Below are 15,499 nucleotides of genomic sequence, written 5' to 3' on the forward strand. Positions count from 1 at the left end.
TATAATATTATAATTTTATTTATTAAAATAATATTTATATTTTATTTAAAATATAAAATAAAATTATTAAAAATTTAAAGAAAAGTTGGACGCTACTTTTTCTTAAATTTTTTTAATTTTTAATTTTTAATTTTTATTTATTTAAATTTTAATTTAATTTTAAATTAAAAAATAATATTTATAATAAAAATATTATAATATATAATATTATAATTTTATTTATTAATATAATATTTATATTTTATTTAAAATATAAAATAAAATTATTAAAAATTTAAAGAAAAGTTGGACGCTACTTATAGTAGCGTCCAACTTTTCTTAAATTTTTTTAATTATTTATTTTTTTTTATTTTAATTTTTTATTTATTTAAATTTTAATTTAATTTTAAATTAAAAAAATAATATTGATAATAAAAATATTATAATATATAATATTATAATTTTATTTATTAAAATAATATTTATATTTTATTTAAAATATAAAATAAAATTATTAAAAATTTAAAAAAAAACTGGACGCTACTTATAATAGCGTCCAATTTTTTTTAAATTTTTTTAATTATTTATTTTTAAATTTTAATTTTTTATTTATTTAAATTTTAATTTAATTTTAAATTAAAAAATAATATTCATAATAAAAATATTATAATATATAATATTATATATTATAATTTTATTTATTAAAATAATATTTATATTTTATTTAAAATATAAAATAAAATTATTAAAAAGGTTGGGCGCTACGCTATTTTGAATAGCGTCCAGCTCTTTTTTCAACTTTTTCACCCGGACGCTATTTTGAATAGCGTCCGGACCGTAAAAACGCTATTATAATTAGCGTCCCGTACTCACCTTCTCCACCTCAATAAAATTTATCCCTTTTTAGTAATTAATTTCAAAATCATCCTTTTTTAGTATTTTACATTTTTTTATTACACAAGACTTACTTTACGTACTTACGCCTCCAACAATTGCTGGCTGTAAGAGTTCTCCTTTTTTCCCAACTTGAAACCTGAAAGGCCTACACCTAAATCATTGCACCAAAGTGATAGGCTCAGATTTCAAGTTCTCTGAGCTATTTTCTCCCACGCAGTAGATTTTTACACCCGTATGATACCGCATTTGCTGTGTAGTTAGCACGCAGGCTAATTTAGCAGCAGTGTTAATTAGAGAGCTAAACTTCAAAATATCATGAACTAGCTTTTCAGAATATGGGAATTTAATAATAGTGATCCAATCTCGACCTTGTGTACACTTTCGCCGACGCAGAATGGTTGGTTAGCCACCATATTTTCAACGGGGTATATGTTGTGCTAGATCTGTGAATGCACAATCACCCAGTTGCAATAGAAAGGTTATGTAATTGATTTATCCCGCATAGTTTTAATCAAATAGCCTTATATGCATGTATGTTCATTTCAATTTCCAGGAAAATTCTGGAATCATCAACTCATAGAGCATCCATATCCACTTGGCGAAGAAATTTTCGCAAAAGTACAGAAACTTCTCTTATTATATGTTTCCCATGAATATTAATAGAGAATATCCAATAACCATGAGGTCAGAGTGACATTGGAATACTTTACAGAATTGTGAGACTTTGAATTCAAATTTCAATCGGAAAACTTGATGACACTTGCTAGACTTGAACGTTCTTGGCGATTAACACCATTAATGGGAACTTCTTGGAACGTTATTGTACATGTGATGAGGACTACTTACACGATTTCTTTTGAATTCTGTCTTCCCTCTATTTCGAAGGTTACCCATGCTTAAAAGAAAACTACCACGTCAATTGCGATCGCTTTGACGGAGTTAAGAAGTGGACTTATATTATTCCAACCTACAACTAGAAGCACATAGATTTTAAAAAGCTTGGAAGTTGGAACTTAATTTAGGGGTTAATGCTACCTTATTTATCAACTTTTGAATATTCAATTCCTGACTACAGCAATTTCAAAACGAGCTTATTATATTTGTAATTACAGAGTCTGCAGAAATATCATCAGAAGCCTCTCAACTTCCACCACCAAGTACTCACCAATTGACATTGACTCTATCATCATTCACAGCTGTAAATAATTCGGTGGTTGGTTATATAATCAATCGAAAAACTGCAGCAACCAAACGATCTGCTGGTCATAGTCAAATAAACTAATCAAATCCAGTAATGTGAATATGTGGATTGTGATCTTTTTTACATGCTAATAATATATGAATTCATCATATATTTGTATTAATTTGGTATCATATTTCAAATTCAATTAAAAATAAAATAGAAATTATCGCATAAAATAATTAATTAAGGATCGTTAGAAGATTCACAATCTAGAACTTGTCGTTGGAATATTGTCTCTGAAGCAAAATAATGGGAATTTCCACGAAAACGACTAGACGTGGGATTCTTTGCACCGCGTCAATTTGGCCGATGATTAATTTACAAGTGCTTGGAACCATTCTCATCTCCTTCTCTTGACCATTACTTTCAACCCACCAGCCATGTGTGCCGTCAATAGAGGGACAAAAATAGGCTGCTCCTCTGCAACCGGTCTCACCTCGAACCGCCTCACTACGGAAGCCACCACGTACTTCATCTGTATAAACGCCATCTCCTTCCCAAGGCACACTCTTGGACCCGCTTGGAACACCGGAAACTTGTATGGACTAACCGTCTTCATTGTCGTACCTCCGTTCCCCAAACCAACCGGTTGCTCGAACCACCGCTCTGGTTTAAACTCGAGGCAGTCCTTACCCCACATGTTGTCCATTCTGCCCATTCCATAGGGAAAGTAGGTCACTCTATCTCCCTTCCCTATAAAAGTACCGTCAGGAAACACATCATCTGTAAGAGCATGCTTGGAGTCCCATGCAACTGGAGGATACAATCTCATGGACTCGCATAAACTTGCTTTCAAGAAGTTCATCTCTTTAAGCAGTTCATAATCTATGGCTCTTTCACCTTTGTTGAGTAATGTTTCGACTTCATCCACAATCATTTCCTCTGAGGACTGGTGCTTTGAGAGCAACCAAAAGAGCCAAGTCATTGCTGCTGATGTTGTGTCTCTTCCAGCCATAATGAAACTTATTACCATGTCTCTTATAACTTCCTCATCGTGGCCAGCTGATAAAAATCTTGACAAGAGATCATTGTCTTGTTTTCTTTCTTGGTCATTCTCAAGAAACCTCTTTTTGTTTTGGATGATCTCTAGAACTGAGCTATGGACGAGCTTGATTGCTTCTTTGAGCGTTTTCTCAACGCCCATATTCAGCATTCGCTTTATTTTCCACACGGCATAAACTGGTGCCGCTCCACGCATGGCGCTTATCTCAGAAGCAGCATCAAACGCCTTAACAAGAGGAGGCAAGGGAAGCGAAAGATCCAAGCCAAAGGGATCTGTGCCCAAAGACACCCGACACACAATATCAAGTGCAAATCTTCTTAACATATCTTGCAAATCCAGAACCTTTTCACCATCTGCAGCTTCTTCCAGAAGCGGTATTAAACGATTCTCCACTTCTTCCTGCAGCGTCTTCACCACAAATTCCCTCAAAGACTTAGTGCTGAACTCGTGGCTAGCCAGCTTACGTTGCATGTTCCATAATTCACCATCAACGTTAAATATGCCACACCCGAGAAGGTCTCCAAGGATTTCAGTGAATGGTTTGCCTTTAGGGAAGTTACTGAAGTTGGTCTTGAGCATATGCTCAACGTTGGCCGGGTTAGCAGTGACAATGGTGCGGCGAGCACCTAACCGCTCAACTACAATGGTTTGCGTTGGGGACACAGATAAAAGATAGGTGTACCAGTCTAAGAGGCGATAGCGATTCTTATAGAAAGATAGCAAACAGCCTATAATTGGATAGGAGGGAGGACCATCAGCTGAGAGTAATTTCATATGACTGTTGTGGAATTCTTGAAAGAGAGAAAAGAAGGAAGAAAAGAGGAAAAACCCTAGTAGAGAGACAAAGACAATGAAAAAGATGAACAACATGGTGATGAGTATTTGCATGAGGGAGAGTGATCTAGGGTTTATCTTGTTCTTGCAGAAATGAAAAGAAGAGAAGTGATGTTGGCGCAAGAATATGGGGAATGAGGTGTGTATATATATATATATATATATATATATATATATATATATATATATATATATATATATACGTAATGTGGCTGTGATAGTGCTAGATAGACCCACCGTTGAAAACAGAAAACCGAAAAAAAAAATAAAGAAGAGAAAAATAAGGACTGGAAATGAAAATGGAAATGGATCACATGGTTCTCAAGCTTAAAATAGAGAAAATACGGGCGGATTCAGAAAAGGTAATTTCGGATAGCAATAAAATAATATTAGTTGCCAAGTAAAAGGTTGGATTAGATGATACATATTCCTAAGTTAATTTTTTAGAGTCTTACGTCGTTTTAGAAACTAAAATTTTATAATAATTTAATTAAATTAATTTTTTTATTGATTTTCATATTTAAATAAAAAAATAATTAATGAATAGTTTAGTAATTGATTGCACTTTTAATTAAAAATATAGATATAATTAATCATTAATTAAGAGATGAAAATGATGATTATGTAAGTCTAGAGCAATTATATGATATTCTTTTGGATTATTATATTAAATTAGACGCGTCTTATTACACCTCTAATTATAATAAAGACCAAATCCTTTTTATTTTGGTTTAGACAAAATAGATTTTGACCATAATTGCCTTGACTATTAAAAGTGGACTTTGATTTTCAAGATGTACAAGTTATCAATAAAATAAAATATGATACTTTTTGTTTTAAATATTGATTAATGTCTATAAATTTAAAATTAATATTTCATGTACAACGTATTTAATTTGGACCGACTTAAAGAGACTATTATTATTATTATTATTATAATTAATTAAAGAAATAAATTAATTGAAGATAAAGTCATTGGTGGAGTTGCAATGCATTAACATGCTTTAGTCACGTGAAAATTTAGAAGCACGTTTATGTTTCCAGAAGTACTGCAAATTCTTCACAAGGAAGATTCGCACACCCTTGATCTCTATCTAGCCAATCACATTCTTTCGTGATGCTCCTCCGCTACCGTTGATCGTTGCGCTTTTCCGTTATTTTTGTCTTTTTTTTTTTTAATTTTTGGATTTATCCGCCAAAATATGCCACGTCAACTCGTGTCAGCTCTGCCGACTATATTTTATGATGATTTTAATTTTTTGATTAAATTATTAAAATTAAAGAGCAGGGAGACTATTTCAATGTCTTAAATTTAAATGATTTATTGTATCATTATTCATTTATTATTTGTTTAACAATTAATGGAACGAATAATGTGATTTTAACTTCAAATTAAATTTATCAATTTCAATTTAATTTAATTTAAACATAACTTTAATTTTAAATTATAGTAGCAGATCTATTTACATCACATTTTCGCACAACTTCATAGGCAGAAATTAGTGAGAAAAGTGCATACATGTTGGGCGTTGAAAGGATCGTAATAAAGCTTGCTTGGAGACCACTCAATTAATGACAAGCGTCGCATTCATTATAACACTCAACTTGAAAAATCCAAGTCAAAAGCTCCTTGCAAATAGAAGAACACAAAGCCAACAGAGGAGTCGGCATCTCTTCTGTAAAAATAATTATTGAATACAATAATAATTTCACGTAGACAGCATGGTAACCAACGATAATTTGTCAATCAGTGGTTTTCTGATTAATTTTTTTTATGTTTAAAATATAAAAAAGAAAGAAGTCTCAAGTTTAGGTTTTTTTAATTATTTATTTTAAGGTAATTTATTTTTTTAATTATTTATTTTAAGATAATTTATTTTTATGATAAAAAAAAATATGACTACGATGTGTTGTGTAAACTATCAATTATTATTCAGTCCATTCAATCTTCATTGAATCTTAAAAAAAAAATTATCAAAAATTTACAATCACCAGTTAATTATTTAAAAAAATAACTGTATTTGCATTCTTATATATTTTAGGGGTGTTTATTATGGGATTAATATAAGATAATTATTATTTTTGTAATTTTTAACCTTTTATTTATATTATTTGGATATTTAGAGAGTATTTGGTTTAACTATTTATTCTTAACTTTTGACTTAAATTTTATTTTTTAATTTATAAATTAATTTAAAAATAAGTAGTTAATTATTTAGTAAAATTACTTAAAATTAATTTTTAAATAATATAAGTATTTAATTAAAAAGTAATTAAAAGGAATTTAATTTATTAAAATAGCAAAAAATGATATATCATTGAGTATTATGATTGTTAAAATAAGGATAATGCTGATATTTTTAAAAATTATTATGATAATATAATTTTTTATTTTGTCATAATATAATTTTAAAATAAATAGATAACTTATAAGTAAAGTTATTTTACTTATGATTTATAACTTATTTTAAATAATTTTTTTTAACTTGTAAATCCAACTAAATACTAAGTTATTTATAAATTTATATTTATAAGTATATTTGATCAACCTATAAGTCAAATCAAATATCCTCTCAAAAAAACTAGGTTAATTTTTTTACTCATTAATTTTTACACCTTTTTGAGATTATATGTTAATATTGAAAGGCCTAAATTAATAATTATCCTCTTTATAACTTATGAAAGTAACATTTAATCCTTAATTTTTTAATCTCCTACCAAACGCATCCTTAGTATTAATTTCTCTACTCTTATTTATATATTTTCGTTTAAATTTTTGTATTTAATTTTTAATCAAATTCTTATTAATTTTCTTTAAAATAAAAAAATTAATTGAATTTTTATACAATCATATTTGATTTTTTTTAAATTAATATTTTAAATAAAAAAAAATTAAATTCTTTTATTCTAATCATTATAATTGATAAAGAAAAATCAATTTAACTGAATTTTTCTAAAACTCTAGTTTACAAACAGAGAATTATATAATTTATTGAATTGATTTGAGAGGTACAGTTTATATTTTTATTAAATTTATTTTTTGTAAAAATGGTTTTGAACTCTTATCATATTAAACCATTCCTCAAATTATCCATCTTTATTATTCTTGGTTTTTCAGGTTTGGCATATATATTGATGTTATTTTCTTTTTTTTAATTTTATCTAAAGTATCACATCTTCTTGTTTTAGGTGCATTATAACCACCTTTTAACTCATCTCAATCATTATTATTTGAGATAATTTGATATTCCTGTGTAATTTGTCTTTTAATTACAAATTGAATAAGTGATCTTTAATTTATATGAATCTTATCACGAATCTGGTTCAATATAAATTCAAAATTACTTGTTATATATATATATATATATATATATATATATATATATATATATATATATATATATATATATATATATATATATATATATATATATATATATATATATTGATTTCAACTAAAATTATAACGATGTGCATTATATGGAATAATAAATGAATGAAATCAAAATTGAGTGAAAATTAAATCTAGTCGAAATCGAAGATATTTGATTAGTAATATATTTTATATTATTAATTAATAATACTAAATTATATATTTATAATCATTTTTATTTATAAAAAAAAATAGTAAATGTAATTTATTTTTAATAAGAAATTATTGTAAATTACTTGTTATTAATAAATTACAAAAATAAATATGATAAATAATATTTTAATTAATAATAACCTATGGAGAGGGAAGCGGTATTAAGTATGAGTATATTCATACCATGTATAACAAGGGGCTCTCGGCCACCTATGGTATCAGAGCCTGAATTAGAAGGAAATAATAGATACTTCAAGGATGAGTAAGAAGAGAATATCACATACAATGAGTTGTCGTACGCCTATGCCCTCTATAAATACAGTAGTAGAACAACCATCTCTCTCAGACATCATAAACCTTACCTCTTCTCGCTCTTTCTCTTCTCCCCTCAGAAGAACCTTGTCTTCCAGAATAGATAATTTGGTCGAGATATCTACTCTCCTAGAGGAAGCTCAAATTGGTGAATCCCTAATTCCACTTCTTAGCCCTTACAACATTTATAGGAGATCAGGATCCCTCACTAGAGGAATTAGATCTCTTATTTCTTCTAGAAGACCATTGCCAAAGGAATATGTACAAGCTTCCTGCACGGATCAGTGCAGTCTCCAGCCACTAATTCAGAACAATATGTAACTTTGAAGATACGACCTCCCCTTGTCCCTAAATGGAGGAATGAAGGCTACTCCCATCTCCACTTTGGTGCGGTACGCTTGATTCTCACACTACATGATAGAAGGGGATTATTAATAACTGCAAGGGTATCTCTCCCAGATACACGATTCCTACAATATAAATATGTAGTAATTAGTACATGTCTCACTACTCTACATGATAGTAGCGCAGTCCTGACCTTCTTCCTCAATTATAACCTTTCTCTCAGAGATCTAAATCTCTGCACTACCTTAAAGGTCCAAGTCCAATTAACGAGAGTGGAACAAGTCACCTCCTCAATGATGGCTACACTTCACCATCAAATTATCTATCGACTCCAAGACTATGCTATAGATCTAGCTCAAGCTTCAACCTTTAATGATGCCTTACTTATTTTGGCAGATACTGAGACTACACCAACCATAGTCCAGATACCATGCCAGATCCCCAGAAGTGAGCTAGAGCAGCTCATACCAAAAGTTTGGTTGACCAACTATGAGAGGCTCCATGCAAACTCTCAACCTATTCAGATCACAGAATCTTCCTTTAGGAAACAGCCAGATGGATCAGTCTAGACTACATTCCAACCAGCCAGGCATTCTACCGGCTCGTTACCAATTTTCCAGTCCATGATAATTAATCTTTTACCAAAAGAAGAAAAATGGTTCCCTATCCATTTAGTAACAGTTGACAGTCACTATGTTTATCTTATGAAAATTGAAGAACATTGCCCATGGGATCTTCCTGGTTCAGAAAATTGTAATGAAGATTGTGACTGTTGTAAAAATTAGTGGGACAATGAATAAAATCATCCTCTCTTAGACAGAAAGTAAAAAAAATTAAAGAAGCTTAGCCGATCATCCTGCAAAAAATAATAGCCCTATGATCAAGACCATCCAGATTTTGGCCTCTAGATTAGTATCCACAAGGAGACACAAGAAAAGAAGCCACTTTCCATCTATGAGTTGGCCCTTGAGATTCTTCGAAAGGAAGGCTATCCGCTTCCATCTCCTGCCTTACCTTTGGTCCACCGATTTATGATGTTCACACCCACATCATATGATTCCAATTTCCCGCCTCTTGTGCCACAAACTAACCAGAATACAAAAGTTGCCTTTCGACCTTATGTCCAATCAACAAAGGTCACTGCAAAAGGACAGCCGAGTCCTTTGACCCCAGCAGAAGAAGTTCTAAACTAGCAAACCCAAAATGCTACTACTCAAAATCGAACCTTACAATAGATTGATTAAAAAATAGACGGAGTTCTTTCAAAAACTCAATCCATTGACAAGAAGGTTGATTCATCCACTCTGCACATTCAGAACATGTATAAGAACCTACAAACAAAGGTCTCTCAGCTTGATAAAGACCTTCAAACCTGGATCCAACAAAGAAGATTTGGAGTTGAGTTTAATAAAAAAGAAACAGAGATCAGACGCTTAAAAAAGCAGATAGCTCAGATTAAAGCAGATATGCATAAAACTCCTGATCCACCCTCATATAGTCCTTTTTCTTCTTCCAGAAATCAAAGTGCATTCATGGCCACACTGGCACCAACCTTCTCACCATTTGGAATATCTTTCTCTTAACCATCCCCAGCTTATTATCCTTCACCTTTCCTCTCAAAACCACCTTCTCAACCTTTTAAACCAGAACCTAGCCTCTCCTCTTCTGATGAATTCTTGCCTCAAAAAATTGATAAAGGAAAAGCTCCTACGCATCCTGAGCCTCCCTTACAGCACATGGCTCATGTCTCTAATCCAGTCCTTAATGAAGGATCTAATAAATCAGATGATGATTTTGAAACCTCTGATTTAGACAATGAAGACCATATGGAAAACATTACTACTCTGCTCAGATCCCACAGGACCATCTCCTTCCACAGGCTCTAATACAGGAACCACTACGGAACCTGTTAATGACCCCCATGTTGAACATCCCATTGATGAAGATGTTGAAAAACTTTTCTTTGCTTCTCCAAATACTCAACATTCCACAAAACCAAGTGCAGGTCCTCGGTTTACTCTTGATGACATTCCACCATCAAAATGGAGAGTAAGAATTGCAGAATTCAAAGCATGGATGGATATTTAAATGATTAAAGCTGATGCAGATTCTCATATGGTCCTTAGGGAATTTGTCTCCAGAACAGTTCGCTCATTACAAGAATGGTTCTCTTTTTTAGGAGAATACCATCTTGCTTAATTTTACCATCTCAGTGTCCTAGCTACCATCAATGCCATATTTACAGAATTCTTAGGAGATGCAACTATCTACAACAAATAGCTTTGCTAAGAATTATTTGATATGAAATGTTGCTCTCTCAAGAAATTAGACATTGAAAAGCATTATCAACGAATGACTTAGTGTTACTACCTTCTCAATGGCTTCAATGATATTAATCTTAGAAACACGTATATAGCTTCTCTCCCAGAACAACTTCAGTGAGAACTACATCGCTCTCTTATAGCTTTCCGTAGAGATATAAATACTATCTCTATTGGAGAAATCCATCAACTTGCTTTGGCATGTTTAGAAAAGATGTGTGACCAACAGAAGCTATTTAAAGATATCATTGACAACAGTAAGACGCTAAAGAATGTTTGTCAAAAGTCTCACATTTCCATCAAATGCAAAGACAAGCATTGTGTCTGTAAACCTAAGAAGAAGAAGCACTAACAAAAGTTTTTCTCTTCTAAGTTTCCTTCCAAGAAGAAGGGGAAAAAATCTGTTAGATACTTTAAAAGAAGAACACAGGGCATGCCATTAAAAAAATCTAATAGGTGCTACATCTATGGTAACAAGGGACATTATGCAAAGAACTGTCCAAAGAACCCTAATAAAGCAGTTAAGTTAATACAACACATCCAGCAGGTTATCCAAATGTCTCTAGCTGATGATGACATTGAATCTCTTTTTTCTGAATAAGATGAAATTGATGGAAACACAGTTTTTGCCCTAGAAGAAGATGATCAAGAATGGAGCACCACTTTGGATGATTCAGATTCAAAACCTAAGAACCCTTATCCATTACTGCATCTGACCAAACAGTTAACCCACTATCAGCAAAGTCCGACCCAACAAACCGTTCCTCTTCCACTGGTCTCCCTACATATACTGCCCAGCAAATATTCAAGGCCCATTTCAGCTATTGGATTTCTTGATACAGGAGCCCATAAAAGTATGATGAATCCAGCCATTTCACCTCCAGAAGATTGGGTCCAACATACAGAATATTTTAAGGCAGCTGATGAAAAAGTTTTCAAGACCAGCCTCAATACTAAAAAGCTCATTGGTGTTCAGTTCTTCCCTAATTGCATAATATGGACTAAGGTCATTGGGTCAGACCTTCTAGACAAAGATATCATCATTGGGTAATATGTACCAGCAAACAGAACACTTAAATATTCTGCTCACTAGTTTAAAATTTAAAAGACATTTTCAGCCTTTTACCATAATTCCAAAACTCTTTTCATTAGCAGAAGTTCCACTTGCATTTCAAGATCAAAAGGATCTACTCCTAAAATCATGTGCTGACTTGCATGCTGATTTCCTGCATCCTCACCCAATATGGAAAAATACTGAGTTCTTCATTTACCTTCCCTTCAAATTGAATGAAGATGTAAACCCTACAAAGGCCTCACATCCTGGAATGACTCCACTAGACCTGGTTCTTGCTCAAGAAAAATGCAGACAACTTCTCCAGCAGGGTCTCATTGAGCCCACAAGTTCTTCATGGGCTTGCCAAGCCGTTTATGTGGAAAAAAGATCTAAAAATCTTAGAGGCAAAAAGAGATTAGTCATAAACTATAAGCCTCTTAACCACTTTCTCCAAGATAACAAGTTTCCTCTGCCTATAATAGATGCACTATTCACTCAGTTACACGAAGTTCACATCTTCTCTAAGTTTGATCTCAAAGCAGGCTTCTGGCAGTTAAGCATCCACCCTGCAGATAGGCCCAAAATAGCATTTTGCATCCCAACGGCCTAGTATCAGTGGACCGTAATGCCATTTAGACTAAAGACAGCCCCCTCACTATTTCAAAAGGCCATGATCAGAATCTTTGAGCCCATATTACACAGCACCCTGATTTACTTAGATGATATCCTACTATCTCCAAAGATGTCCAGGCTCATAAGCACCTATTGGCCCAATTCCAATCGATAGTCCAGGCTCACAGAATCATGTTGTCAGAAAGAAAAAGTTATTTAGCCCATACTGGTGTAGACTTCCTTGGCATGCAATTCCAATAAGGAAGATATCAACTAGGCCCTCGTATCGCAGCAGAATTATTAAAGTTCCTGGATAAGAACTTGAACAGTAAGCAACTCCAACAGTTTCTTGGAATAATCAACTACATCAGGAAATTTATTCCACATGTTGCTATTCACATTAGCTAGTTGTCAAAAATGCTGAAAAAGATAACTCCACCTTGGAGACCAGCTCTGATACCACAATTGTTGTAGCACTCCTTACCCGGTCTATAGTGTAGCCGAGCAAAGTGTGCTACATTCGGTGCCGGAGCATCTTATTCTGTCTTGTCATGTACAATATTAATTCATTTATATTATATTATGTGTAGAATTTTTTTTTTATCCCATTCTGTCACATCATTTCTCATGTTAATCGTTCATGTACCATATCATAACATTATTCATAAAATTTTCAAATAAAATAAACCTGCATTTTATTCATATAACATTACTCACAATAATATACAATTTTATATACAATCCAAAATTTAGTTGCATATCTCCATTTGATTTATTACATACAATAGCCAAAATACAAAATCTAACTATACATGAGCCCTACCAAAAAGAACTGGTGAGGTGACAATCTACACTGTAGCAGATCTGCTCAAGTTCTGTCTACGCTCTACTGCTGCTGCTGCTGTGGCTCTCCTGTACCTACGCGTGGTAAAAACCAACGCGCTAAGCATAATGCTTAGTGGTGCATATATTGAAATAAAAATAAACAAATAACTGAAATAATTATTCTACGTGTATTCTTATAGGGAAATATAAAATTTTATGAATTTTCCAGGTCTTTTACATGTTTATAGAACTTTGGACAAAATAAATTAATCGGAGTCTTTTTATCATGTGTCTTATGTTTAATTCAATGAAGTTCACCTTAACAATCTTCTCATATATTTATTTCAATTAAGGATTTATACTCATTTTTGTGCCCAAGTAACTTATGACAGACTATAAAGACTGGATACACTGGAGTATACAAGTTAGACAGCCGTATGTCTATCAAGTATACAACGGTCATATCAGGCACAAGGCCAGCGGGCAGGCATAAGCCAGTAATAATAAAAATTGGCACTATGGCCATCGGGCAGGCATAAAGCCAGTAGAATAATCATCTTAGACATATGTTGTCTGTCAATGATTATCCACGTAAGCGATCGCAATATGTAGTCCCTAATTGGTATACCAATCGATCCAAGCTATATAAATGAGTCTAGGTGTACTTTGGGCAGAATAATATTATTAAGTATTTATAATTTCATTAATTCATGTTATTTTTATGCTTAACAATTTATTCTAATTCATTTCATCTCATATGCCTAATTGTTTTATGGGCTTTTCTTTAGGTCCAGATTTGGTGCACTGTCTTTGCATAGCAAATTGACTAGGATGTGGCTACTGTTTGGCCACACTCCCTTCATAGAATTTGTTTCTCTATGTCTTATAGTCACTCAAAAATTTTTATTACAATTTTTCAAGTTTTGTAGAATTAATTAGGGCCAAATTACTGGCCTGGACTCATGTACCCTGTTCTACCAGGACTCATGTTTAGATCAGAAACTTTGGCTCCCATTTTAGAGTTCTTATGTTCATAATTTGAGGACCAAGTCTAAAACAAAGTTGGAGCCCTGTTTCTTAGGGTTCCAGATTTGTATGGCCCAACCCAATTGGAGTTTTCTAGTAGGAGATATAGCTAAATGTGTGTTCTAAAGTCAAATGGTTCTTTTGAAAATTTCCAGAATTTATATGTTAACTTAACCTAGTCAATTGACCTAGTTCCCTAGGTTTCTGGGTTTTGGTTAAAAGATCAATATTGTATATCTATGTCTTATAAAACTTTTGCCATTGGTTTCATTGCATTTGGATTTTTATAGACCAAGTTATGGCCATTTTGCCAAAACTAGTCGGGTGAGCTTTAGTCCCGAAAATTCTGGGCAGAATGGTGCAGGTCAGTTTGGTGTCCCGATTTGAGTCAACAATTTCATTTGGTTAGAAGCATTTCTGGGCTTGGTGTTCTCAATGAAAGTTGTAGTCCTAGGTCTCATCTTTCTACTGGTTAAAATTCAGATCATTGAGACTTGTCTAGAAGAAGTTATGGCCAAATGAACATGTACTATTCATTTGGTCAATTTTCTGGGTTCAAGGTCTGGACATCCGAATTGGGACAGTAAATTGGTCAACTTATGGACAGAATTTGGGCATGGTTTCTCCATGAAAAATGGGGCATTTTGTCCTAGGTTTCACCTCCAATTGGCCTCACACTAATTGGAGCAACACAACTCCAGTTATAACTCAAACAATGCACTGGACTCAAAGGTCCGATTTTCCTGCACAAAAATCAACACTCCCAAACTCAATTCTCCCAACTCCACAAACTTCATTTAACATATATAGCACTTCTAATGGTCATTAAATCATCTCAACATCATCCATTTCAAGACACACATCAATTTCCTCAAAGTTAGGTCAAAAACCCTAACTCCCAATTCTTCAATTCATGTAAACACATGCCAATCAATTTGTTCATCACAATTACTCATCAATATCACTAATAAACACAAATAATTTCCTCAAAACCATCAAACCACAACTCATATAATGGCTGCTGAAATTTAGAAATTTTCTATCCCTAAAAATTTCTTTTAATTTTATATCAATCTAACTTAATTTAGCAAGCTTATCATACTTAGAAAAGAAATAGAAATAAATTAATGCACTAACCTCTTTGAGATCAATTTAAGCTCTCCAAAACTTCAATATTTTTTCTCTTTGTTACTACCAATAGCTTTCCCAAGACTAGAAATGAATTTTTTGTGAAGGTTGTATGAAGATTTATGGAGGAAATTAAGAGAAATAAAGCTTGAAAAAAGAAGAAGCCATGGAGCTTTCTTTAGGGAATGGTTCGGCTAACTCTAGAAAATGGAAGAAGATGAGTGATTTTTGGGTTTTTTAATCTCATTTTAACCTTTTTATGAATGCTTGTTGGATAGTGATTGGCTAACAAATTTTTATTACATCATGCTTACATGTGCATGATGTCATAATC

The 15,499-nt window shown here is 32.4% G+C and overlaps 1 protein-coding gene across 1 annotated transcript; it reads right to left on the reverse strand.

The window, feature by feature from the left end:
* Positions 1-2,282: 2,282 nt before the first annotated feature.
* LOC110671912 (cytochrome P450 94B3-like) lies at positions 2,283-4,077 on the reverse strand. The gene has a single exon (XM_058131644.1). The coding sequence runs from the start codon at positions 4,008-4,010 to the stop codon at positions 2,460-2,462; it is 1,551 nt and encodes a 516-aa protein (XP_057987627.1). The 5' UTR covers positions 4,011-4,077; the 3' UTR covers positions 2,283-2,459.
* Between the last annotated feature and the right edge of the window lie 11,422 nt (positions 4,078-15,499).

This window comes from Hevea brasiliensis, chromosome 13 (genome assembly GCF_030052815.1).
Source record: "Hevea brasiliensis isolate MT/VB/25A 57/8 chromosome 13, ASM3005281v1, whole genome shotgun sequence".
NCBI lineage: Eukaryota > Viridiplantae > Streptophyta > Magnoliopsida > Malpighiales > Euphorbiaceae > Hevea > Hevea brasiliensis.

Bases quoted from the DNA above. Each gene is read 5' to 3' on its own strand.
- LOC110671912 (XM_058131644.1), bottom strand. From the start codon at position 4,010: ATGCAAATACTCATCACCATGTTGTTCATCTTTTTCATTGTCTTTGTC.